Source organism: Asterias rubens, chromosome 2 (assembly GCF_902459465.1).
Source record: "Asterias rubens chromosome 2, eAstRub1.3, whole genome shotgun sequence".
NCBI lineage: Eukaryota > Metazoa > Echinodermata > Asteroidea > Forcipulatida > Asteriidae > Asterias > Asterias rubens.
In genome coordinates this window covers 16,986,518-17,013,318 of record NC_047063.1, presented here as the reverse complement: position 1 = coordinate 17,013,318, position 26,801 = coordinate 16,986,518, and the positions used below count along the sequence as shown (strand labels likewise).

Here is a 26,801-nt window from a genome sequence, read left to right as displayed (position 1 = left end):
CGAAAAGAGAAGGGGTTTGCCCCGGTGTTCCTGGCTGTGGCTGCTGTATGCGCTGTAGCCTTGTAAACCCTTAGAAGGTGCTAAATAATTGGGTCTCAGAATTCATCCCTGCAATAACATAATTTTATCTTTCTGAAAGTTTAAATACACTCAGCGCCTTGAGTACCTTGTTTGGTAGATACGTGCGCTATATAGGACTTCAATATTATTATTATTATTATTATTATTATTATTATAACTATGTGGGTGAAACCAAAATTAATACTCTACCATATAGTCATCGCATGTATCGTGTTATGCAAAATTGTAAGGTGGACATGGCCAGCTGCCTTTTGCGACACGCCTGCCCAATACAGATACACCGTAACTAACACTGGAAATCCTAAGATCCTCAAATTCAACCCCACACTCCTGTTTAGACTGATCCCTAGAGGTTGACCAGTGCAGTTACATATAAATCCACTTCAAACCCCAAATGTTCTATCCTGTCTATCTTAATCTTAAATCCATGTTGGACTGCTCCACTATTTTCGTTTGCAGTCAACAACAATTCAATTCCTCCAAATTCAGTGTGGTAAGAGCGCTAGATACTTTGGAAGAATTTCTTTCTTCAAAATAAGTTGTCACTCTCCATTTCATAATTCTCCTACAGATGACCGAAGCAATCAAGAAGTTGGCAAGGTTGTAATAACTGCAATAATGTTAGAATTAAACACTTATAAAGTTTTCAGATTTGGTGTTATATTGGCAAGAGAAAAACAGCTTCTGGTTTAAAGTTAACGAAACTTCAAAGTCATAATTTTTTTCAGAATTTATCAGCCAAGGATGCCTCATAAATGAAATAATTAATTAATTTATGAAGTCATGTAATCAAGAAAACCATTTGTTTTGGCTGATGGTCAATACTTTATACCCTGCAATCCACAAACCACTTAATTTCAAACTCGAGTTCCTTGCGGATTTGTAAGTAAAACACAGATTAATAACAACTTTAAGTAAACATTCTTGTGACATATCGTACACTAAAAATAAAAGTAGTAAATATTTATACAGTACATCAAGCTAACTTTCATTCTAATTCATTATAACTAGAACAATAAGTTCTACTGTTATTCTAATTCATTATAACTTGAACTATAATAAGTTCTAGAACTTTCTAGAAAGTGGAGCACATAGTGAGTGATTTTCACATCCAAAGACAACAGCACAATGCGACATGAAAAGGATGATACCCAGACTGGATTGCAGTGCATTAGACTATCAGACCGCTCCACAATAATAAGTAAACGGCAATTTATGGCAGTCAAACATTCGGTGAGGTAACTTGAACTGAGTTGAAGGCAATGAGCTGACAAGCTTCACACCAGTTGGTCATTATTGGTTATCATTTGTCAAAGACAAGATTCTCTTGGTCAATATATATTATAGATGCATAATAACAACAACAATTACAGTAGTAATAAAATGTAATAAAATAATATTAGTAATAATAAACTTTACATTGCATAAAATACTTTTGTTAAAAAGGTCACAGGTGCTTTATAAAGTGTCAAGTACAAATACAATAATTTCTTTTAGAAAATACATACATATACATGTACAAGGTGTATAGACATTTATCATGCTGTCACCATCTTGGTCATGTTCCCTGTTTCCAATAGCAGTAATTAATGCTAACATTCATCGCGCATGCTGACACCAGACTATTATTTCGTCCAGCCTCAATTTGGTTACAATGAGTTGGAATGGAGTAAAATCAAGATGACCACACCGTGATAAAGGTATATTCACTCGATATCTGTGCACCAAATGTAAGTAATAACAGATAGCTTACAAAGTACTGAAAATGTCATAGTGCTAAAAATGTGACGAACAAACGTGCATGAGGTGATGATGATGTCGTAGGAAAACCTACACAGCCAGTGGCTAGTGGGAATTGTCCTCTTACTCATCTTGTAGGATAGTGTCCACTTGTTCAAGCTCGTAGGAAAGATTCTCTTGCTCACAGATGTCATCCTCTTCCATGGCCCTGAGAAGCTAAAAAAGGAGGCAAATATTTGAGTCATTGTTTGAATCTAATCAAGCAGTTTTTTTAAATTTACATTTTTGTTGATTTTAAGTGATCCTTTTCTTTTCTCTTCCATTAAAAAGTAGCAATATTGCGAAGGAGATAACTCAACACTAAATTCAGTTAAAAAAATAACAATCACACAGCAGGGTAAGGGATAAACAAAATTATAATTCTTTACCACTGATGCATTTATTATTTTTTAATTATACAAAGTGCCTTTTATTTAAGATCTTAAGATAGATTTGAGAAATGATTCATGCATGAATAATTTCTCAGATTCATAAGTTTTGGTGTTTATATTAATTACTTCATGAAGGGGAATCCTTTCTCAAAATAGTTTATACTATCAACAGTTGAAGTGCTTCTCAACCAAGAAGTTTGTATTGGTCATTGATTTTTGGAGGACTTAACAATCTAAAGCTCTACTTTTCATGATCACTTTGTTGGACTTCAAGCCTAACTTGCCTCAGACCCAAATGCCAAGACTATAAATATAAGCCAATAATGCAAAGTAACAAAGGGAAAGGAGAATGAAGGATGAACTTACCAAATCTTTGTTGCGATTGGTGAACTCGTAAAGCTGCAGCAAGGTACTGAGTTTGCTGAACAAACCTGTAAAGTTCTGTGGATTAAATACAAGGAAATCACAGACTAAAAGTCAGCTGCTTAAAAACGAAGCCTTGATGAGTGTGTATGAGTAAGTGTTTTTGTTTTGTTTGCTCTAATTAATCACACCAACTTATCTCATCAAATAAACCAGGCAGAATATTTCGTAACAATTCTCGGCAAAGTAAAACAAATGAGCAGGATGCCAGGTGCAGATGGTACATCTCTGTATGTCAGCCCCATTCATACTGTATTGTATTGTTCTACAATTTATGATACATTTTGTATTGCTCATATGTTATTTTTTATCTGTATGTATGAAAGTATGAATGGAAATAAAACAACCAAACAAACACCAAACATAACAAGCTAAACAATGGTTCTAAACTGGTAACGTAAAGAACTGGGCCCAATTTTATAGAGCTGCTTAAGCACAAAAGGAGCTTTAAAAAAGGATTACCCACCAAAATGCAATATGTAAAATGTGTGACTGGTATCAAGTTAATTTCTGCTAAGCAGAACACTATTAAGCAGTATGGAAATGGGCCCTAGGGATAAGACAGGTCCCTGAAATGAAATTATCTCATTTTGGAACAAAATTTCTTTGTGAACTAACCTGACACGTCTTATCAAACTCCCTCTGCAGGTCGCTGGTCTCAATCCTCTCCATGTCTGCAATGCCTTGGTAGTAGGACTCAACCTGACCACGGTATCTAGTTACTTCACGGTTATACAAAAGCTTATTGACTGAGGATTCCTGGGGGAAAAAAATAAAAATAAATAAATAATAATAATAATAAAACAAATAAACAAGCAAGCAGTAAACCACTAAAACCATAAAAAGACTTACAATCCGGGCCAAAATTGTTAGGACACTTGACCCAAGAATACCCTCCCAAATCCCCAGCCGTGACACTTGCGTACTAAAGCAAGACACTTAAACATTGCTGCGTCCTTCAGATGGGACGTAAAGCCGTTGGTCCAATGTGTTGTGTAACGCATGTAACAGAACCCAGTGCACTTATCGAAAGAGAAGGGGTTCGCCCCGGTTTTTCTCGTTGTGGCTGCTTAATGCGTTGTAGCACCTTGTAAAACCTTTAAAGGTGCTAAATAATTGGGTCTCAGAATTCATCACTGTAGTAACCTATCTTTCTGGAAGTTTGTATATACTTAGTGCCTTAAGCCTTGTTTGGTAGCTACGTGCGCTATATAAGACTTTAATATTGTTATTATAATAAATCCCTACCAATGTCATCTCATATCCTGAAGCATATCCCGTGCAATGAGCACAAAGAGTTACAGAGACCATCTACCTCCATGCAGTGACACAGAGCCAGGTTTTACAGCCTGCAGGCACGATTTTAGCACACAGCTCAATGGAAGACGTCATTAAATCTTAAATTTGATGGAGATTGCAGTCTGTTTTTTATCAACTTTTGTTATGAAGAAAGTGGGCGAACCACAAAACTGTTATTTTTTATAGCTCCTGAAATTATGTTGAAATCATGAAATCAGTGTACTTCTCACTGTAAACTTCAAAATGGGCTTTCATTTAAAACAAATGTTTATCTTACAAAGTTACTTACCCATCCAAGCTGATGGTCAGATTTGTTACATGCATCATAGAAGGCTTGACCTACGACCCCTAGGCTTGACTCAACAGATGGTGTAGGTCGGATGTCAAAGATGTAGTTTGGATGGGTGATACTGCTTACCCAAAAACGCAACGGAAACCTGAACAAAAGAGAGGAACAAGAAGCATCAAGAAACCTGAACCAAAGAGAGCAACAAGAAGCATCAAGAAACCTGAACAAAAGAGAGCAAAAAGAAGCATCAAGAAACCTGAACAAAAGAGAGCAACAAGCAGCATCAAGAAACCTGAACAAAAGAGAGCAACAAGAAGCATCAAGAAACCTGAACAAAAGAGAGCAACAAGAAGCATCAAAAGTATATAGCATGTCGGGCAAAAATATGTTAAAAGAGGTTTTAAATCTTTTTACAATGTAAGTCATGTGTAAATCTGTGGACATTTTAATATTTGATATTGAGCTTTAAAGACAGAGGACACTAATAGTAAATGAAAAAGACAGTCTTCTCATTTGGTGTGTATCTCAACATATGCATAAAAACACAAACCTGTGAAAATTTGAGCTCAATTGGTCGTCGAAGTTGCGAGATCAGAATGAAAGAAAAAACACCCTTGTCACATGAAGTTGTGTGCTTTCAGGTGCTTGATTTTGAGACCTCAAATTCTAAATCTGAGGTCTCGAAATCAAATTCATGGAAAATGACTTCTTTCTCGAAAACTGTGTCACTTCAGAGGGAGTTGTTCTCACAATGTTACTATCAACCTCTCCCCATTACTCGTTACCAAGTAAGGTTTTATGCTAATAATTACTTTGCGTAATTACCAATAGTGTCCACTGCCTGTATCAGAAAAGCATATTTCCCAGCCAAACTTTCTATAATGCTTTACTTATGATAAAAACTTTCTTAATCATTCACTTTGAAATACCTTTCATTGTTACTCCTTTTATTAAAAATTTCAGTCATTGTTTTTCTGTTTATTGTTTTTGCTACAGTAGTTTGGAACAGCCAGGTCCTTAGTGTGTTTAACTTTTATGTCCTTTTATTTAATTAATTACTCCTTTATTTAATGAGTTCTTTTACTAATTTGCATTGTCTGAATCCATGAGGTGTATTACTGTTCTCCTTCCACTCCTTCTTAGGACTCCATTTTTAATAGTTCCATGTTTTTGAGGGGTTCATGAACTTCCTGTTTCAGTTTACAGTTCAAGTTTTATATTTATCGCAATGTTTATTGTCTTTTTGTTTTACATCTTTTAAGGCGGATTTTGGCACCAAATGAATACAGGTTATTTTGTATTATTATTTAATATCTAAACTGGCTGAAAGCCGTTAACATTTTTGATTGACATTTTTTAATTCTTTAAATACATACGTGTTACTCTTCCAGATATGTACAATATCTGGGTCTTCCATATCATGACGACTCGCTTGACTATCAAAGAAATCAAAGAGATACTTGATGGCCATCGGGGTGCTCTCTACAGTCAGAATAGCCTGGAACATGTTATCTACATAGTCCTGGATGATACCCTGGAAAGGTCAAAGGTCAAAGGTCAAATACATTATCAAAGAGATACTTGATGGCCAGCGGGGTGCTCTCTACCGTCTGGATAGCCTGGAACATGTTATCTACATAATCCTGGATGATTTATACCCTGTAAAGGTCAAAAGTGAAATAAATTATCATAGGAATTTGAACGATGTTTTTGACACCAAAAGTGAAAGGGGAAACATTAATTTGTTGATTTTGGTTTAGTTTTTGAAATGTATCCCCATGTTTCAGATGATCTTTTGATCATTACGCACATGACGTTGCTTTAAATTGACCATATAGCTCTGAGAACAAGGTTACCTTATTACCAACCTCATCCACTCCCACACACATACCTTCATGGTGAGCAGACGAGGGAACGTAATATCTCTGCTCTTCTTGTTTCCAGTCAGAGCTAGTTCCTTCTGCCGTTTCTTCTTCTGCTTCTCAGACTCCTCAACATCATCTTGAGGTTTTTCCTGCAACAGTCAAATCAAAACTTTGCATTTTAATAATGCAATAAAAGAGTAGGCGACGTGTTCTTAAAACGGCCATTTAAAACCGGCAGGGTCGTGGTCGTGCGATAAAGCCAGCCGGTCTTAAACAGCTTCAGCTGTGTCATTATCAACCGTTTAAACACCCCCAAGTGACATGCTCTCCACCAATAGGAAAAGCGATTAAGAACTGCCTGGGGTATTTATGAATGTCACTTTACGATGTTCTTCAGTTTTCTTTTGCATCTTTCTCCGTTTTACCTTCTTAAAAACTGGTCTAACTCCAGGCTTTGTTATGTTATATTTAATTTGTGTACCTTTGATGTACATGAACATGTTTTTGTTTAAAGGGAAAACCCAGGGACTAAAACCCAGACCATGCAAGGCTTCAGGGATGGTATCGAACCAGGGTTCACAGAGGTGAAAGCCAGGGACAGAAACCACTGAGCCAACCGAAATACCCAACAACGTTTGGTTTTGATTTGATTCCAAACAGCTATTTTTAAAAATCGTTATGTACACTTCTTTCTGTGGTACGCCACTGGTTTGTGGAAAGGTACATGCATACCATTCTTCCAACTTTCAAGAAAAAATCCCAAATACATTTTCAAAACATAGTTGTTTACTTTATTTTGTGTAATGTTTTATGATTTATGATTCAATTATTCAAATTGTATCAGGGTTTTGCACCTTAGTTTCTGGCAATGGATTCTGAATGCCTCGCAGCACCTTGTAAACCCTTTTAAAGTGATACAAATGGGTCTCAACGTTCAAAAACTTCAAAAACCTCTTTAGAAATATCATGTTGATACATTATAAGTGTGTTGAGACACCATAGATAAAGCGCTGTATAAAAACTACTTATTGTAGTATTACTAACGGGCGTCCCTCAAAGCAAGGTGCTTACCAAATGCCAGAGGACTGTACCATTTTCCTGTTCAGTATCTCGAGGAAACACGTTTGCGTCATTTGGTCCATAACCTTATGTAGAATGGAAAAAAATTAATTGGTAAAATAAGTATTGGAGCAATTTCAGCTCTTGGTGAAATCTGACCAAGTGAACCTAACCCCGGTGTTTCAAAAGACAACTGATCACAAAGGGAATTGAGTCCTAAAACAAATACATAACAACAACAAAAATCAAATATTGAAAATCAATGTTTTATAAAAAAATAAATACATTAGAATACTACTGTAAATGACAAGAAACTAAGCACACATTAATTAAACAAAATCAGGAAAATTATGAAATTGGAACCAGCCTGAACACCAACAGTCAGCCTCACATTTGATATTCCTGATGTTTTCAAACTCTGAATTTTAACACTTTTTATAATTACTTCTATTATAATTTTTATTTATTTGGCCTTGAAAAACCATACAAATATTGCAAAGAAAAAAGTGCATGAAGATAAAAAAAGAAGTAAATAAATGTAAATAACTGTAAACATATCAATGAGTAATAAAAACGCGTAATAAAAACTGTGGGAAAACAAAAAATTAAATAAAAGGCTCTTGGTTGACATTTTGTTGAATTACCTGAGGTAGCTTCATTGATGGAGGTATGGAGCGTCTCTTTGGGGACAAGCGCCATGAGTGAGTTATCTGGAATCTGAAAGAGAACAATACACAAAGTAAGATTTTGAAACCTTGCACGACGGAAACAACATGTAATAATTTTTAGAGCTGTGGAAAGAACTATAGCCACAAAAAATTCAATGTTTCGATCAGTGTGCTCCGATTTTTTTGATACCTTTTGTAGATCAAGTGTTTGAACCTGACATGAATCCCAACTACTCTCACTTACACGTTTTAAAGATAGTAGTCAGCATAAAATATTACCTGCTGAGGTGCTGCAGTTTTTAAGAAAGTAAAACCATGTCACCAAACTAATGTTCTTCTGAATGATTTTAATAATTTTTGTTTTCTTTCCACAAAACTTGACGACTTACGAAGCTGAACATTCTACAGATATATTGCATTACAAACATGTTAATTGACAGTGAGTTGGGGCTCTACAAAAGGTACCAACCTCTATTATATTTGTACAATAACTGTGACTACTCACCCCAAGTTCTTTGAGTGTGTTGAGTTTCTGCAAGTTCTCAGTCTGCTTGTCATCTCCGAGTGCCATTTGAGGAAGGGCTGCATCTTGCAAGACCAGACGACCAGATCTGCCCTGCCGCCATTCTGTTCAGATTGAAAGGGAATTATTTTAAGAACCCGGATGAAAGGGTTAATTCATGTATCAGCTTTAAGGCACTGAATACCTTTGCAATTGTCAAAGACCAATATTTTCACTTGGTGTATCCCAACATATGCATAAAACACCAAGAGAATAAAGTTGCAAGAGAATAAAGTAAAGAAAAAACACCCTTGTTGAACAAATTTGTGTGCTTTCAGATGCCCATAAAAGGCTTCAGGTCTGAAGTCTTTTATTATTTTAAGATCTTGGTGATCCCCACAGCAGAGCAGCCTATCTTCCTGAGGCAAAGCCCCGGGAAGAACGGCTGCTCCGGGGATCACCTCGCGTGACTTGTTTTACTACGCCACTCTTCTTCTTCTTCTTCTTCTTCTTCTTCTTCTTCTTCCGTAAAAGTACAGTCCACCATCTGGTGTATTACAAACTGTGGTTGTTGTGTGCATGCGAGGGTGTCTAAGCAGTCAATATTTGTTTAGCTCTTCATTGCTCATTACAAATTAAGTTTTTATGCTTGCAATTAACTTGAGTAGTTTACCAATAGTGTACAGTGCCTTTGTAAAACTCCTAGGTTAAAACTAATGAGCAGAGAAAAGACAAACACTTACAAAAAACAAAAAAACATCACAGGACCAGGCAGCAACTTCAAGGTGAAGGCTACACATAATTGCCTGTAAAAGTTGCCCCGAGTGACAGAAATGCCTGCCCTTTATAGATTTTGTTCTGTAGAGAACTGTCTTGCTTTATATTCTACTACCGCCGAGCAAATTTCCGGAACTCAGGAGACTCTAAAAGGAACGGTCCTGCTTTTTTACTACTACCTGGGCAAAAGGTAGAAAATCTGTTGGGACTTACTCAGCTGAGCTCCACTATTAAAATATTGGTCTCAGCTTGCTCTAGTCATAATTGTCAGGAGAATACCTCTGTCAAAATCTTTACTTTGTTATCTAGCATTTGACTTACCAAGGTTGACTGTAGATGCTCTCTGTCGATTAGAGTAAGGTTTGTTGCGATACATTGAGTCTAGAATCTTCTCTTTGACCTGTGGGATTGCGTCTACATCCATCACTCGTACCTCCTTCTTCTCTCCATCTTCACTGTCCACTACAACTTTCAATGTCTGAAAAATATATAGATAAGAATGGAGTTAAAAGGGATTCATGGTGGTGCTTCATTCACTGAGGTGTGAACAGATTTTGGGGAGACAGTTGACTCCTTGAGGCTTCAAAATTTCATTATTTATTTCCCCAGAAGGAGGAATTTTATTCAATCTTCATTAAATTCTTTAAAAACAGTAACTAATTACTTTTAGAACAATATTAAAAAACAAAACAGAAAATGGCAAAAACACAAACAAAGTTGGCTTCAAACGTTTACCCAACTTCACGGGATTGGGTAAACCTTTGGAGCCTTGAGGTTTTATGTTTGCCTGAGCGCTGTGATCTTTATGACATCATGACTTACTTATAAGAAATAATTGCAGGCCTTGCTCTTGTAAAGGCAGTTGACACTATTGGTAATTACTCAAAATAATTATCAGCATAAAACCTCACTTGGAAGTGAGTAATGGGGAGAGGTTGATAATATAAAATATTGTGAGAAACGGCTTCCTCTGAAGTGACATAGTTTTCGAGAAAGAAGTAATTTTATACGAATTTGATTTCGAGACCTCAAGTTTAGAACTTGAGGTCTCAAGATCAAGCATCTGACAGCACACAACTTCGTGTGACAAGGGTGTTTTTCTTTCATAGTTATCTCGCAACTTCGCCGACCGATCAAGCACAAATTTCCACAGGTTTGTTATTTAGTGCATATGTTGAGATAAACCAAGTGAGAAGATTGGTCTTTGACAATTACCAACAGTGTCCAGTGTCTTTAAGCTTTTTGTTAAGTAGGCACCGGGTTTATAAAATCACTTGCGCCCAAGGAGTTTTACTTGCCCTGATTTTAAAATACGTATGGTCACAACTGCATTTTGCTGGTGCATTAATAGTAGCAACCACAACCAGTATAATAGGCAAGTAAAGTTATACTCAAACTCTCGAAAATAAATAAAAAAAATTGTGTTACTCTTATCTGAATGGAAGAAATATGAGCATTTCAAACAAGTAGGTTGAACTGTTTTAGTAGGGCAAGTTGAGAAGTGGTAGCAGTTTTTACTAGACAATGTACGCCGTAAGGGGAAGGTAGTGTTAAAGACGAGCCCTGTAATACCTTACATGGGTATTTGGTTCGGGCTCAAGGGATGTATCTGTCTGGGACTCACGCTTATAAGTTTTTTTTCTTAGTGAGCCCCCCTGCAGTATCATAAAAGTGTATTTTTTCCTCTTCGCTAAACTGTATTATTTGGAACATGTATATATTATTGCCTGTTTTACAACGTTACCGTGGAAACAATAAACTTTTAACCTTACTAGTGACTTTTATTATTGTTAAGAGAACTAATTAGTAGGTATCCTGGCAAATGAGGCGATAAATAAAACACCAGCCAAAGTTTAACACACAAACAATATTGATGGATTGACCTACTTACCATCTCCTTGAAGTCAACACTTCCTCTCAGAAGACGTTCCTCACTGAGTGAGAAATGAGCTTGCCGAGTAACAGCATCGACTGGCCCTTTCTCTGTCTGGACCTTTATTCCACTGTAGAGAAGGAAGAGGGGGAACGCTGTGCGGTCCTGTCGAGATCATTTAAAAAAAAAAATTAGTACAAGTGATGTGGTAATACAATACAATGATAAAACTTTATTGTCCCTGCATAGGCAATTCAATATAAAATATGTTTATATGTTAAAAATGAGGCGTACATTAGAGAAAGAGTAGGCCTAAATCATAGAGTTACTTATAAGAATTTTGTAAGATGTCCATCTTACAAAATGGCGCACTTGTCTCCTTGAGTTCCCACCGCATTTGTGCATGCAGCATCACCAGAGTGCCATCTAGGTCTTATAAATAACTCTATGGCCAAAATAGTTAGAAAGTTAAAATGATGGTCACTCCGCGCTCGCCGATTCTCTGGAAAATCCAGGACCCTTTGGAAAAAATGTGCTCTCGCAGGCCATGAATTAAAGGGCAGGGAATACTTTTGGTAAAATGAATGGCAATACAAACTATTGGTAAGAGAAGCCTACGACAGCTTTCAATAGTATAGAGCATTTTTATGCGACAGGGCTTTAAGTTTTTACCTGAAGTTGATCATAAAGACACAGTGCGATCCAATTGGACAGAAGCTTCTCAACAATACTCTCCGTTCTAATTGGAAACAGAAAAGAGTAAACATTTACAAATCAATCTAAATCTAAAAAGAAATGATCCCTTCACCCCTGCCCCCCCCCCCGAACAAAACTATGAGGGAAACTCTGTAATGTAGAAAAATATAAACACCACACAGACAATAAAACACATTTGCCCAAAGCAAATTGGAGAAGAAAAACAAATTCCCACACAACTAACTCCAATTAATAATAATTAGTAGTGACACATTCAAGCTAAAAATGATCACAAATAACTTAACAAATATGAAACCTAAGTTCAGAAAATCATTGACTCCTAAAAAAGTGGGAATGGCAGTTGCGATTTTTTTAAAGGGATGCTGCAGTGAATTAAAATAAAACAGTTAATTTTGCTGTCATTTATTTCTGATATATGTATTGAACATTAATAAAATGTGTTTTGTTTTTTCCTCGACATATCTCACTTGCGTAATTAGCGAATAAGTCATGCCCCCCCCCCTTTTGTGGATTGTTGCCGCCCCCCTATCGACGTCACGTCGGGAATTCAAACATATTGGCAAAAAGAGTCTGGTTCCTAACTACACGCGCCTAGGTACCAGGCCACACAGTGCACACGTCTCTATATGCACACAGCCAGGGGACCCGACGGCTCGGGTTCCCGACATGACGTCACAAGAAGGCTCCCTTTTAGGGGCGGGATGGGTTCCCCTAATCTCTTGAAAACCAATAAAAAAAATATAAAAAAATATTTCAGGTTTAAAAAGTCATGTTTAATCGTTTAAATAAAATAAAAAAACTACTGCAGCCACCCTTTAATTCTTTTTATTTTGTTGTCATGCCAGTTTGCTCCAAACATGGCTAATAGCCGCTCATGGTAAGGGGCTACAAGAAGAACAATGTTTAAGATGAAAATATCTTTCTCAATGAAGCGTGCGCCAAGGGTGGAGCCTAATGGATTGGTGTATTAGAGTTATTTAATTCCCAAGTTCTTGATATTACATACCTTCTGAACAGCTGCTTTGGTCTGTTATTATCTACAGCCTCCCCTACTTGATTTGACATCAGCGTTATCATGATGCTGAAATTTAAAAATCACATAAATCACAATACATTGGATGGAGCACTTGAATAGACCAGGGGCTGAGAGTCATTGTTATAACAAACAACTCTGAAACAGGGATACAAATTCTAAGGTTTGTTTGAAATGATGCCATTTCCACCTTTTGGTAAATAATAAATAATAATAACCAATTCTTATACAGCGCATCAATGCGCTTTACATTAGTGCCCTGGTCATAGGGCCAATAACATCCCTTTTTTAATGTTTCTCAGCTCCCTTGGGAGTATACAACCTGGGCAACAGTTGATATCGCTCCAAAGGCTTTGTCATTCACAATATCAACCTCTACCCTCGCAGGTACCCATTTATACCCCTGGGTGAAGAGAAGCAATTCTAGTAAAGTATCTTGCTCAAGGACACAAGTGTCACGACCGGGATTCGAACCCACACTCCGGTGACTACACCAGAAATGCCGAACAGAGCGCTATAGATAGAGCCCTCTCCCTCACCTCACACGCCTTTTTAATAACTGAATTGCAATAGAATGCAGCTTTTTATGCGCCCTTTGTCTACCTGTGCCAGCAATTTTTTTTATCCAGGTTTTTTTTTTTTCCCGCAACTTTCAGAACAATTTATTTTATACATTGCAAATATTTGTCTCTCCTTAATCAATTATTTCTTAATATAATGTGAAATAGTGTGATTTTTTCAGATTTTTTAATCTCTGTATATTTTCCTGTAATTCGACCTCCGGTCGCCATGGGAATTTGTTTTTAAAATAATAAACCGATTATGAATGAAAAAAAAAAGAACTAAGGAGTTCTAGATTCAGAGGAGCTTTTAGAGAAGTAGATCAAACAGCAGGAATTCTTTATATATGTGGAAAACATTTCGCGTGATTTTATTCACAAAGCCGACATCAAAAGTCTGAATTCAGATAAAAGACTGACAAATCTCATCCCTGATAGACAGACAGGGCCATCACAACCACACAAACCCTGTAATTCCCAATAGGGGCATTTGTGAACTTAATTTACATTGTGCAATTGATAATCTTTTTTATTTGGCTCCTGATACAAAAGAGCAGTCAATATAAGCTACAACTAATATTTAGATGCAAGGAAGATAGTATACAAATATTGACTGCTTCGAGTGCTATGATTAAAACTATGACTCCCGAGGTGATCCCGGAGCGTTCTATTTTCCCGCTACGTGGGATCACCGAGGGAGTCATAGTTTTTAACCTTTGCATGAGTAAAAGCAGTCAATATTTGTTTTATAACACCCCAAACATTTCTAAATACTGTACTATTATTATTAAGTTACAGACCTGAATGCTACAATCCACGGACGATGCGAATACAGATTGCAAACACTTTTACTGTGCTGCATGTAGTGTCGTGCAATCCGAAATGGTTACAGACTATTAATTTATCATCCTCGTACACGCAACGGACCTCTGGGTACTGCACGGCGTGTGCTAGTCTTCGGACTAGCACACGGCGCACTATCACACGGCCGTCGTCTAGCAAAATTAAGACATGTCATGTGACGCGCTCTAAACCAATGAGCAGGCAGAATACTTGCAAGGGGTGTTATAATTGAAGATAAGGCACACACAGTCCATTGGTTTATTTCCCTTATGTAAGTCTGTACTGTATAGGAATATACCCTAGATTTGTACTAGTGCTGCGCCATAAACCACTTAAAGAGCAAGGGAAATGTCAAACTAAATTTTGTGATATACCTCATGTGGGTGGTGAAAATATAACAAGAAAATAAGTACATCAAATTGAACTGTATATTTCCTGTCTTCTTTAGAAGAAAAACCCTAGAAGCTTGTTTGAATTTTTCAAAAAAATGAAATTGAAAGTAAAAAAATCTTAATTTTTACAGTATCGATTGCCAATTCAGGATTTCCTGTATCTTTTGATTCTTTGTTGTTAAAAAAAACACACAATGTTTTATGGTTTATTTATTTAAAAAATCGCAACATACTGGTGAATTACAAAAAAACTCAATTTCCTAAAAACATTACAATAGTTAAAAAAACTACAATAGAAAACCACTATGAAAACTAAATGAAAACACAAAACAAAGACCTGGCCAAGATTGTACGAACACGAAAAGTCTTAACAACTTGAAAATTGTCTGTTTGTGTGAAGTTATAAAGCCGATAGAACAACCAATAAATAATTGAAGTGGTTTACAGATTCCCTACATCATGTTAAATAGATATCTGGTTTGGTCAAAAGGGCCAAGTTTTTTTAACTCTGTGATGGCACACTTTTAGTCTCTTTAAAAAAAACTCTGATTGTGCAGGGAGATCAGTGCAAAAACCTCAAAATCAGGTTAAATCTTGAAAAAAAAAACCACACACCTGATCCTACAAGTGACAGCCGTTATATATGAGAAAATAAATAATCTGTTGCAAACTGCTTACCAACCAAAAGGACCAATGCTATAAATGGAAAAAATAGTTTATGGTCTGACGATTCGATCCAGCAGATAGGGTCGAAACGTCAGGCCCAAACTATTTTTTGCAGCCTATAATTATATAATGTCCAAGAGTCTCTGCCTGTAAGAGTGTACCAAGTGGTGATTCATGGGTTCTCAGATCTTCTTCTAAAAAATTAGAGTGCTACATTATCATACCAAACGAATAAATCCAAAATGTTAGTTTGCTGACGCTTTCGGTTTGGGAGTTATCTACATTTATCAAAGTTTTTGCCAAAAAGCCCCTGTGAATTGAAAAGTTTATTCCCTGTAAACACAAAAATTTGCGCCAAGCTCGTCCCAACAAAAGTAAAACATTTTTTTAAACCTCCAGTTGGGCTAATATAAAAAATAAAACAAAAATTACTTACTCAGTTAGATATCCCAATTTGTTCTCCAGCATCATAATAACCGTCAGAAGGGATGCTATAGTTGACCTGAAGTTATACACATACAAAGTTAATTAAATAATGAGATAAGTAAATTATGTTTGGTGTTATCCTTACACCGATAAATAGCACTGTATACTCAGTACTTTCCCGAGTTCTGTGAAAAAAATCAGCCAAAATACTACGGTAGGATTAGAACCAACAACCTTTGCAATTCTCGAGCAGTGTCTTACCAACTAGACCACCAAAATTGCCAGGTAGCTAGAAGCAGTTTGAATCCTATGTTTTAGAATCATGTACGCAAATGATCTAACACATATTAAAGCCATTATACACTTTCGGTAAACAGTATTGTCCACGTCCCACACTCCGTGTATCACAACTTATATATAAAATAACAATCCTGTGGAAATTTAGGGTCAATCGGACATCGGAGTCGGGAGTAAATAACGGGAAAACCCACTCCTGTTTTCGCGCGTTTCGCCGTGTCATGACATGTGTTTATAACAAATCCGTAATTCTCATAATTCTCAAAAATTAAAGCATTTCGTGGACTAGTATTACAAGAGAAGTCTTTCACCATTACCTTCTGTAAACCCTGTAAATTATTTGTAAATCTGTGAACTTTTTTTTTTTCTTTTCTTCTGTACCGAAAGGGTCCAATGGCTTTAAATTTGCATTGGGGATGAAGAATATTATACAGATTTGTAATAGATCCAATGTTTGCAAGCACGGTGCTTTGAGTCTGTTGGTAATAGCATAAGGATTAGTAGATAGCTCAGTTGGCAGAGCACCGGCACATTAGTATGTAGGTGCCAGATTCAAGTTTTGATCTAGTCAAATTGTCTTTGTTTAACCCCAATAATCTGAGTTGCGCCAGTTTAATGTGTGTGCGAGGCACACACTAAAGTATGCATTTTAGTGGAAGGACAACATGCTTGCCATCGTACTCCAAAATAACCAGCATGTCAGACATCAGTCCAAGGGTTTTGATACCTTTTGTGGAACATCTTTAAAATTTTGGCCACCACATGAATCCCTACTCACTGTGAATGAAGATGTGAAGTTTTCAGCTTTAATACCGATAGTTGTCAAGTTTAAAAAGTGAAAATCACAGACCAATGTTTTCAGGAGAGTCGCGTCAATACATTGTACATTTTTGTGACATTGCTTTACTCATTTAAAAAAAAAAATAGCAACCCAGCAAATTATATTTGAAGGGAAGCTTTCTACCACCATTATCTTCAAACCATGTAAGTTTGATGTAAATCTGAGGACATTGTTTGTTTGTAGATACCCCAACCCTTTAAAGGGTCTATGTACTTTTTGTAGGACAAAAAAAAAAACACAATGTCCACAGATGTCCACTAAACTTACACAGGTTGAAGATAATGATAGTAGAAAGCAGTAAAAGTATGACTTGCTGAGGTGCTGTAGTTTTTGAGATATGAGTAAAACAATGTCATGAAAATAATTTTCGTCTCAGTGATCATGAGACGAAAATTATTTTAGCATGTAAAAGCGTATTTTCATGACATTGTTTTACTCATTTCTCAAAAACTACAGCACCTCAGCAACTAATATTTTAAGGTACGCTTTCTACTATCATTATCTTCAAGCAATGTAAGTTTAATGTAAATCAGTAGACATTGTGTTTTGTGTTACAAAAAGTACCCAAATCCTTTAAGCTGTGTGTGACATTTGTGCAAGAGATCAATAGAGACTTACTTGTCTTTTACAGTGATCTTTTTATCATCATCCAAGGCTTGAATGAAGGCTAGCAAGAAGGTTTTGTTGACAAGTAGTTTATTGAACTGTACCATGGCCCTCTCCGTCCTCTCTTCAGGATTCTAAACACAAATAAAAGTACATCAGAAAGAGTGACATCAGAAACATTGCATTCCACAAGCAGTCACAACATGCTCATTTCTACTATGCACATTTTTTCTACCCAAACTTGAACACAAAATATTTATAAAGAAATGACTAGAAATTAGTTTATTTTTTACTCACCTCTGGGTCAGAGGTCGTAGGTTGGATGTCAAGACCAGTGAATAACATGTTGGTAGCGTACTGTCGGTGGCTGACAAATGGCATACCAGTACCAGCTAGATCATGGGTTAAATCCGTTACATTGGTTTGTAGCTCAGCAAAGGCTGTGGGGGAAAAAACATAAATATTGTAATAATAAAACAATCGATTATTCATTCCTGTTTTAAGCAAAAGATATTTTGAATAATGTCCTCCACATTTTGCAGGTTTGTACTCATAAAATATCTGGAGATAACTATTTCATTTATTAGATCGATTTAATAGTTTACACTATACATAACCCGCTTATCAAGACAGGGTCTCATTGTGACAACAACATTTTTCGTTGAAAAATGATGTACCACAAAATGCTTAAAGACACTGGGCACTATTGGTAATTGTCAAAGACCAGTCTTCTCACTTGGTTTATCTTCTGCATAAAATAACAAGCCTGAAATTTTGAGCTCAATTGGTAGTTGAAGTTGGGAGATAATGATAAAAAAAAAAAAAACCTGTCACACAAAATTGTGTGCTTTCAGATCGATGCTTTATTTCAAGACCTCAAAATCTAATTCTGAGGTCTCAAAATCAAAGTCGTGGAAAATTACTTCTTTCTCAAAAACTACATTACTTCAAAGGTAGCCATTTCTCACAATGTTTTATACTATCAACAGATAAACTAGAAAAAAGAGGACTCCCCACTTTCTTGGTTCTTCTTACTTAACTTCCAAGATGAAATAATACAAATAAGAGTTCAAGAAACACTTTTTACTACTCCAGCAGCACAAACTGACCTATTCTAAGATCCTCAGCCATTCCTTTCTCTAGATCATCCATCTGGAGCAGAATCTCCCCAATCTCCTTCCGAGAACCTCGTAGTTTGCGCCACAGGAATATTGCAACCGCAACGATTGGTAGGAGTAGCACTGCAGCAGCAATGCCAATAAACAGACCCAGGTTAAGTTCTGTATTATATCTCACATAGCCAATCAAGACTTGTTCCTCACCATATAGGACCTGGGGATAATTCAGGTTCATTATACATTTGGTTATTGACTCTTTCCACGAATGTCACACGCAGCGACTGTGCCACGCTTACCAATTTGGTGGTCAATAGGTTTACAAGTAAACGCGCGTTGACTAAAATGCGCACTTCACTGAATAACGCACAGTGACATTGACCACCAAAATGGCATCCAAGATTATTCTGATGATGAAATCAGGTGAATTAGTTTAATACCATGTGTGTATCTACTTGCCAGGTACATTTGTTTTGTAGAGAACTGTCTTGCCTCATATTCTACTGCGGCGTAGATTTTCAAAATTCAGGAGACTTCTCAGTTCTGAAAAGGACTGTCCTACTTTTTAACTACTACCTGGGCGGAAGGTAAAACATCTCCGGGACTACTACTTTAGCTTTTAGTGGATCCTTATTAACTTCACTACCGCGGAGTGAGTTCTTAATTTGTCTCAATCTATTTACAAATCTTATAAAAACTACAATTACAAATACCTGAAGGTGCCTTCAGATAGGTCTTCTGCAACTCCTTGTAAGTCCGATTAAAGAAGATTGGCACTATTTATTTATGCCAAATAATGAGTGTTCTCTCTGATCGTATTGGTCCTTCGCTACTTTTAAAGTCTTATAGATCAACTATAACGACAACTGCTGACAAGTTTTAAATGCACTTCAAAATCCTGGTTGATCAATTAAACATAGATATAAACCACTAATTGTATGTAAAACAAACTTTCTAGTTGTGTTTACAAACCCGCTGTTGGCAAGACGGCTCTTTTAAAGCCCTTATACACTTTCGGTAAACAGTATTGTCCAAGTCCCACACTTCGTGTATCACAACTTATGTACAAAACAACAAACCTGTGAAAATTTAGGCTCAATCGTTCATCGGAGTCGGGAAAAAATAACGGGAAAACCCATAATTGTTTCCTCGCGTTTCGCCGTGTCATGACATGTGTTTAAAAAAAATCCGTAATTCTCGCTATCGAGAATTGATATTGTTTTAATGTTTTCTCAAAAAGTAAAGCATTTCATGGAACAATATTTCAAGAGAAGTCTTTCACCATTACCTTCTGTAAACCCTGTAAATTATTTGTAAACCTGTGAACTTTTTTTTGTTTCTGTACCGAAAGTGTATAATGGCTTTAAACATTAATATTAAACTTCCATTTCCCCATCAGTAAAAGTTTTGTTCCTACACAAATCCCAAGCAGTAAATAATAAAAATACTAACAAAGGCTTGTAATGCGCAGTAAAACCCAAAACAAAACCAAAGAAAACAGACACCACAAAATGAGTCCTTGAAAACCTGTGACATCAGATCAATTTTGAGAAGAGATTTAAAATGGCTAAAAGGAATAAAAAACACAAAATAAAAATGAAAAATGGAAAGAAGACTCACATATACAGTTGGTAGTAAGTTACTGGTCTCTGTTTTACTTCTAAAGTCTATGGGTCGAGGTTGATTCTTGGGTGGTGTACATGTTAAGATGGAGTTTGCCAAGACATCTACTGTACACTTCTCACTACCAACAAACACCTTCACTTCGGATTCAGTCAGTGCATCATCCAGTCTCTCCCCCTACACCATGTAAGAAAAAAAAGTTATAATAATAATAATAATAATAATAATAATAATAATAATAATAATAATAATAATAATAATAATAATAATAATAATAATAATAATAATAATAATAATAATAATAATAATAATAATAATAATAACAATAATAATAATAATAACAATAATAATAATAATAACAATAATAATAATAACAATAACAATATTAATAATAATACTACTAATAATAATACTACTAATAATAATAATAACAATAACAATAACGACAAGTTTTTATATAGCGCAAAATAACAATTAAGTCTCAAGTGAACAAGTGTAACCAGCAATATTGAATACAGAAAATACAGAAAATACAGAAAGAACTACAAAATGTATATAGTAGCTCATAGTAGCCAGGCACTTTTGTTATTGACTAACGTTAGCCTGGCGGTCGGGGGAACCAAACCCAAGAAAAACAGCAAGCTGCTATGGATGGTGCCATCCTCGGCCAACCACCGTGCAGGAAAACCATGCTGTTTAATGGTTGATTTTTTCGTAACGTGGCTTTGGACTACTGGTGGAAATCGCTGTATCCTGACTGGACTAGGTACAATCCGGTTTCGCTTTTAACATTTCAAGGAAGAATATTAAATAATCTATCCTTGTATTTTTTTTTTGGGACTGTTGCTGACATTCAAACCAGGACAATTTGTCGTGTTTTTGTGACTTGTTTTCTTTCTTTTTAAAGCCATTTTTTTAATACAAATTTCTCTTTTTAAAATTTGAGTTGCACCGATTTGTTTCATACAAATCGACAGATATGCTCTTTACTTCAATGTACTGCTACATTGCACTAATTAGTATTCGAACCGAGGTCACACATGAAAAAACACACCAAGCACTGCAGATAAAATCGGGCAAAAGCTCATTAAAACGCATGGGTTGCGGGTAGACTGACCCCAACCGAGTAATTAGCCTGCAATTTTTGTTCACAGAAGACACTGCTCTAGAATTGCAAATGTTGTGGGTTCGAACCTCAACCAAGTTATTTGCCTGCGATTTTTATTCACAGAAGAACTCAGGAAAGTAAAAATGATACAGTGCTAACACACATCGATTTGAGTGTTAAACCAAAACCATTACTGCTTTTGCAATTCCTACAAAAATGTGCATTATTATATTGTATACAAAATTGAAATAAATGTTACAGAATAATAAACTAACCTGTATTTGTGCATTATTATATTGTATACAAAATTGAAATAAATGTTACAGAATAATAAACTAACCTGTATTTGTGCATTATTATATTGTATACAAAATTGAAATAAATGTTACAGAATAATAAACTAACCTGTATTTGTGCATTATTATATTGTATACAAAATTGAAATAAATGTTACAGAATAATAAACTAACCTGTATTTGTGCATTATTATATTGTATACAAAATTGAAATAAATGTTACAGAATAATAAACTAACCTGTATTTGTGCATTATTATATTGTATACAAAATTGAAATAAATGTTACAGAATAATAAACTAACCTGTATTTGTGCATTATTATATTGTATACAAAATTGAAATAAATGTTACAGAATAATAAACTAACCTGTATTTGTGCATTATTATATTGTATACAAAATTGAAATAAATGTTACAGAATAATAAACTAACCTGTATTTGTGCATTATTATATTGTATACAAAATTGAAATAAATGTTACAGAATAATAAACTAACCTGTATTTGTGCATTATTATATTGTATACAAAATTGAAATAAATGTTACAGAATAATAAACTAACCTGTATTTGTGCATTATTATATTGTATACAAAATTGAAATAAATGTTACAGAATAATAAACTAACCTGTATTTGTGCATTATTATATTGTATACAAAATTGAAATAAATGTTACAGAATAATAAACTAACCTGTATTTGTGCATTATTATATTGTATACAAAATTGAAATAAATGTTACAGAATAATAAACTAACCTGTATTTGTGCATTATTATATTGTATACAAAATTGAAATAAATGTTACAGAATAATAAACTAACCTGTATTTGTGCATTATTATATTGTATACAAAATTGAAATAAATGTTACAGAATAATAAACTAACCTGTATTTGTGCATTATTATATTGTATACAAAATTGAAATAAATGTTACAGAATTAATAAACTAACCTGTATTTGTGCATTATTATATTGTATACAAAATTGAAATAAATGTTACAGAATTAATAAACTAACCTGTATTTGTGCATTATTATATTGTATACAAAATTGAAATAAATGTTACAGAATAATAAACTAACCTGTATTTGTAGTTTAGATCCCTCCAAGTCCTGGATGTTACCATCTCCTTCAAATCGGTAAAATACTGGGTCTTTGACATAAGTAAACGTGTCTAGCTCGATGAATAAGTTGGCCAGTATGAAACCCACTGTGAATCCAGCATCTTGACTCTCGGTGTCTGCAGCACTCCTTGATCCGTTAAATGCTGAGATCACATTGGGGGTTTTGCACATCATCAGAGTGTCTGTATCCATAGTGCAGTCCTATCGGTGGGAGAAAAATGTAGATTTTGGTTTTTATTTATTTATATTTATCTTCCGGTGACCGCAAATCCTCCAGTCAGATGCTCGAACCGGAGTGTGAATAAAAAGCTAAAACCTACTCCCAGTTTCTATTATGCACTTTTTGCGTAGTGTGAGTGTCACTGCGTCACACTTGGCGTACAGTCGGTGCAAACTTTCTGATTTTTGAGCATGGCATGTTGTTTGTCATAAAATAACGCTCTAAAATTTTAAACTTTGCACCAAAAAATCTCTTATAGTAGAGAGGTAATTTCTACACCCAAATACTCAAAAGATTTTAGGCCTGAAGCCTTTTATTAGCATCTGAAAGTATTCAAATTTGTGCAAAAATTGTGTTTTTTCTTTTATTAATGATTATTTTCTTGCAACTTTGATGATCAATTTAGTCCACGTTGTTATTTTATGCATATGTTGGGATACCAAATTGAGAGTACTATTTTCATGTGTACTGTAAAGGGGGGGACACCCTGTTTCAGCCCTAGGAGTAGGTGGCACTGTGCCCCTGGAAATTTTATTTGTATCCCACACCTTGAAGTGGCCTTCAGGCCTTGTGTGTCGTGCGGTTTGCATAAAATAAAATAAAAACTGGTCTTTGACAATGGGTGGAATTCACAAAGTGTTCAGACTAGTCGACTTTAACTTAAGACTATAGCTGTACGTTTTTGATATCTCTTAGAACTAGTCCCAAGTTAGGACTAGTCCTAACTCTTTGTGAAGTCGACCCCAGGCCTTAAAGTGGGAAGAATACCACGTCTGAGCCTCAATTACCAACGTACTTCTTTGAAAGTTTCACCATCTGCACTCATTACGATCATTGGCGACTGAATCTGCTCGAAATGCACACCTGTCACATTCACTAAACGTCCACCTCTGGCAGAGATAAAAAAGAAGAGACAGCATTTTGAATGCCTTATTGTCAAATGTCGCAATTCTTGGTGGAGGCAAAATAAACCCTAACAAGAGAGATTTGGATTTTGTAGTACAAAGACAAGATCTAAAATTAAGTGGTAGAGAGTTCTAGATGCGTGGCGCAGCCGAAGAAAAAGACCTGTCACACCAGAAGTGTTGAGACTTGGGTTCATTGAGGAGAAGCATGAAGCTCTTGTAAATAGTTATTTACTAGTCATTTATTTATCATTTGTACTTATATTGCGCTTCTAATTTGGTTGCCTTTCTATCGCTTCTAATTTGGTTGCCTTTCTATCGCTTCTAATTTGGTTGCCTTTCTATATGTATACTGATCAATTCTCATGATTTTCCAACAAGAGTACGGAATAAACGTCTTATTAAATTACAGTATTACACTGTATGAGAAACTTACGATTCAACACTTTTTTGAGGCTGTATGGCAGAAACCGTTGGATTAGGTTGATAGGTGAAGCTCTCCTGCGAGTTCCTCTCCGCTCCGTCAAATGTCACAGAGATCAAACCACTTCTGCCCACTGTCGAATTTGCACTATGGCACACAATCTGGGAGTTGTTTTTACTTTATTAAAGACAAAATTCGAAGATTGTTACTGTAGTTTCGGTATTGAAATTTTTGATTCAATTCAATAAATATTTATTTAATGATGGTGGTAAGACATGTACAGATTATTTTCAATGAGACGTTTGAGACCCTGGCAGCAGCAGACAAAACGTTTTTTTTTTTTGCGGCTCTTAGCTTGCGCACACATGCTCAATATTGCATGCTGCACGCGTAGCTCTAAGCACGCGCAGTACTGGTGAGAACTAAGAAAAAAGACTGTCCAAAAGTCTCCCATTACATTATTATTTTAAGTGGAGATAATTAATACAACCATACCCAACATTTATTTTGATGTTGTTCTTGTCAGTGAAAAACCCCCAAGTCATATCACCTTTCATCACAACTGGTCATTACAAAACACCGTACACCTCCTGTCAGGGTTCGTCTATCAAAACAGGGGTTGGGGAGCGAGGTATAGGGGGGGGGGGGGTCACTGTTGCTGCTACACCACCCCTAACCCTGTGGAGAGGGATGCTGGACCACACTAAACCAGCAGGGCATTAATACCCTCTTTTTTTTCTCTTATTTTCATTCAAAATTAGTTGAACAAGGGATAGTGTAGAATCTTTATTGTCATGCATTTTTACATGCCAGCTCGGTTGCACGGCCAAGGCATGTGCCATGATTTCTGTAGTTGTATCATAATAAATTCCTCTTTCAACTAACACTCCGTTCTCATCGTGTCATATCTTTAATTCAAAAAATGGGTACAATATGGGGTGCGTTGGATTAGCTTCCCCGGGTCGACGGTCTGCCCCCAGTATGTTCGAATAGCTTTGTCGTCATTCCAGGGGCTCACCCAGGTCAGCCCCCAGTGCCCTGCTTGTGGAACGGGTCACTTGGGGCTTGCCCAAGGTGCATGACATCACCTCGAGAGGGCAAGTGACCGTTTGATTAGCTCTTGGGCTCACCCGAATGAGCACCGTTGGGTCGACACAGGGAAGCTAATCGAATGCACCCTACATGAAGCTGACATACTTACGTTATTACGTCACATGCTACGTTTGTATCAATCATAGCTGTGATGTCTCTGCCGGTATTCATATGTTGGCCCATGATCTTAATCCGAGTACCCCCAGCAGCTGGTCCAACCACCGGCTCAAAGCTCGTTATTTCAGGATTCTGTCATCAAGGAAGACGAACAAAATAAATCATGAGGGTAGTCGGGTGGGCTGGGTATCTTTCATGGCCTTCTACCTCTAGGAACCCGGTTCCCATCATGCCAGGGGGGGGGGGGGAGAGATTGGATTTACAGTCCCTTTTACCTGACTGTGTGGATTTTCCCTGGACTAATTCTCAGGGGGTTTCCTCTCACATCTAAAACAAAAACTTCCTCCTTTTTTTCTCTCCATTGGGATCTTGGGATCTTGGCTAGTACAGTGATTAACTTTGCTTCACAACCAGGGTGAATGTTTTCTATCACAGGACTCAAAAACAGTGCTTCTCGATGAGGTTATACCAAGGCACTTAACCATAATATTTTGAGGGCCTACACAAACTTATAAAGAGCTCACACTGTGTTTTCTCCTTATTTTAGTGGGGTGCACCCCTATTCATAGATTTGACAACATCAACTTACCCTGTAATTAAACGTCACCGTTCCCGTGCTTGCAAGGTCTGCACCCCCGTCTACCGGAGCCACTGCGATGGTAATAGTCTGCTCAATGTCAGGGCTCATTGAAGCAGTCAGACAGCTCACACTAAAAACGAGTTGTAAAATAATATCATCAGGAAAAAAAACCCACAGGGAAATGTCATAGCAGCTGTAGTTACACACATTTCATGTTTTTTTTTTATATAAGATTTTCTCTAACCAAAAAGCTGACATCTTCAGCCATACAAAACTGTCAATATGGTTTTTGATCTTTCAGCTAATTTTAAGGTAAAGTCTTTGACTTCTAAGTGAATAGCCTAAAAAAAGCCCCCCCCCCAAAAAAAAAAAAAAAAATATATATATATAAAATAAATAAATAAAAAATAATAATAAAGTCTAATTGGCATGACACTGCTATAGGTCGTGGGTTCGAATCCCACCCGAGTAATATGCCTGTGATTTTTTTCCACAGAATTCAGGAAAGTACCGAGTATACAGTGCTAACACACATTGGTGTGTATTGGTAAAACCAAAATCTATATTTTTTATCCTCGATGGAAAATTTAACATCTATTAAATATTAGGAGTAAAAAGAACAGATTTTTTTTTGATCTGAAGTCAGCTCAGGCCGTGTCCGAAACGAAGACTTCGGCTACAGCTACGTCTAGATCAGCGCGTCCACCAGTGTTGAAGAATAGGCAGACGCGCGCGATCTAGCCGTAGCTGTAGCCGAAGTCGCCGTTTCGGACACGGCCTTACATTATTTGTATTTGTATTTGTA

The 26,801-nt window shown here is 36.2% G+C and overlaps 1 protein-coding gene across 1 annotated transcript in view; it reads right to left on the bottom strand.

The window, feature by feature from the left end:
* Positions 1 to 739: 739 nt before the first annotated feature.
* LOC117305213 (plexin-A4-like) overlaps positions 740 to 26,801 on the bottom strand; it is a 71,185-nt gene continuing 45,123 nt past the window's right edge. The window contains exons 15-37 of the mRNA XM_033790035.1: positions 26,006 to 26,126; positions 25,409 to 25,548; positions 24,220 to 24,384; positions 23,675 to 23,768; positions 22,617 to 22,859; positions 20,124 to 20,303; positions 18,498 to 18,720; positions 17,686 to 17,828; positions 17,401 to 17,522; positions 15,655 to 15,720; positions 12,731 to 12,805; positions 11,680 to 11,746; positions 11,026 to 11,172; positions 9,456 to 9,612; positions 8,361 to 8,482; positions 7,832 to 7,904; positions 7,200 to 7,273; positions 6,155 to 6,277; positions 5,640 to 5,797; positions 4,264 to 4,411; positions 3,294 to 3,434; positions 2,619 to 2,693; positions 740 to 2,037 (exon numbers count right to left, since the gene is read on the bottom strand). Of these exons, the coding sequence (XP_033645926.1) occupies positions 1,945 to 2,037; positions 2,619 to 2,693; positions 3,294 to 3,434; positions 4,264 to 4,411; positions 5,640 to 5,797; positions 6,155 to 6,277; positions 7,200 to 7,273; positions 7,832 to 7,904; positions 8,361 to 8,482; positions 9,456 to 9,612; positions 11,026 to 11,172; positions 11,680 to 11,746; positions 12,731 to 12,805; positions 15,655 to 15,720; positions 17,401 to 17,522; positions 17,686 to 17,828; positions 18,498 to 18,720; positions 20,124 to 20,303; positions 22,617 to 22,859; positions 23,675 to 23,768; positions 24,220 to 24,384; positions 25,409 to 25,548; positions 26,006 to 26,126 (2,950 nt within the window). The 3' untranslated portion in view covers positions 740 to 1,944. The remainder of the gene's footprint in view (positions 2,038 to 2,618; positions 2,694 to 3,293; positions 3,435 to 4,263; positions 4,412 to 5,639; positions 5,798 to 6,154; positions 6,278 to 7,199; positions 7,274 to 7,831; positions 7,905 to 8,360; positions 8,483 to 9,455; positions 9,613 to 11,025; positions 11,173 to 11,679; positions 11,747 to 12,730; positions 12,806 to 15,654; positions 15,721 to 17,400; positions 17,523 to 17,685; positions 17,829 to 18,497; positions 18,721 to 20,123; positions 20,304 to 22,616; positions 22,860 to 23,674; positions 23,769 to 24,219; positions 24,385 to 25,408; positions 25,549 to 26,005; positions 26,127 to 26,801) is intronic.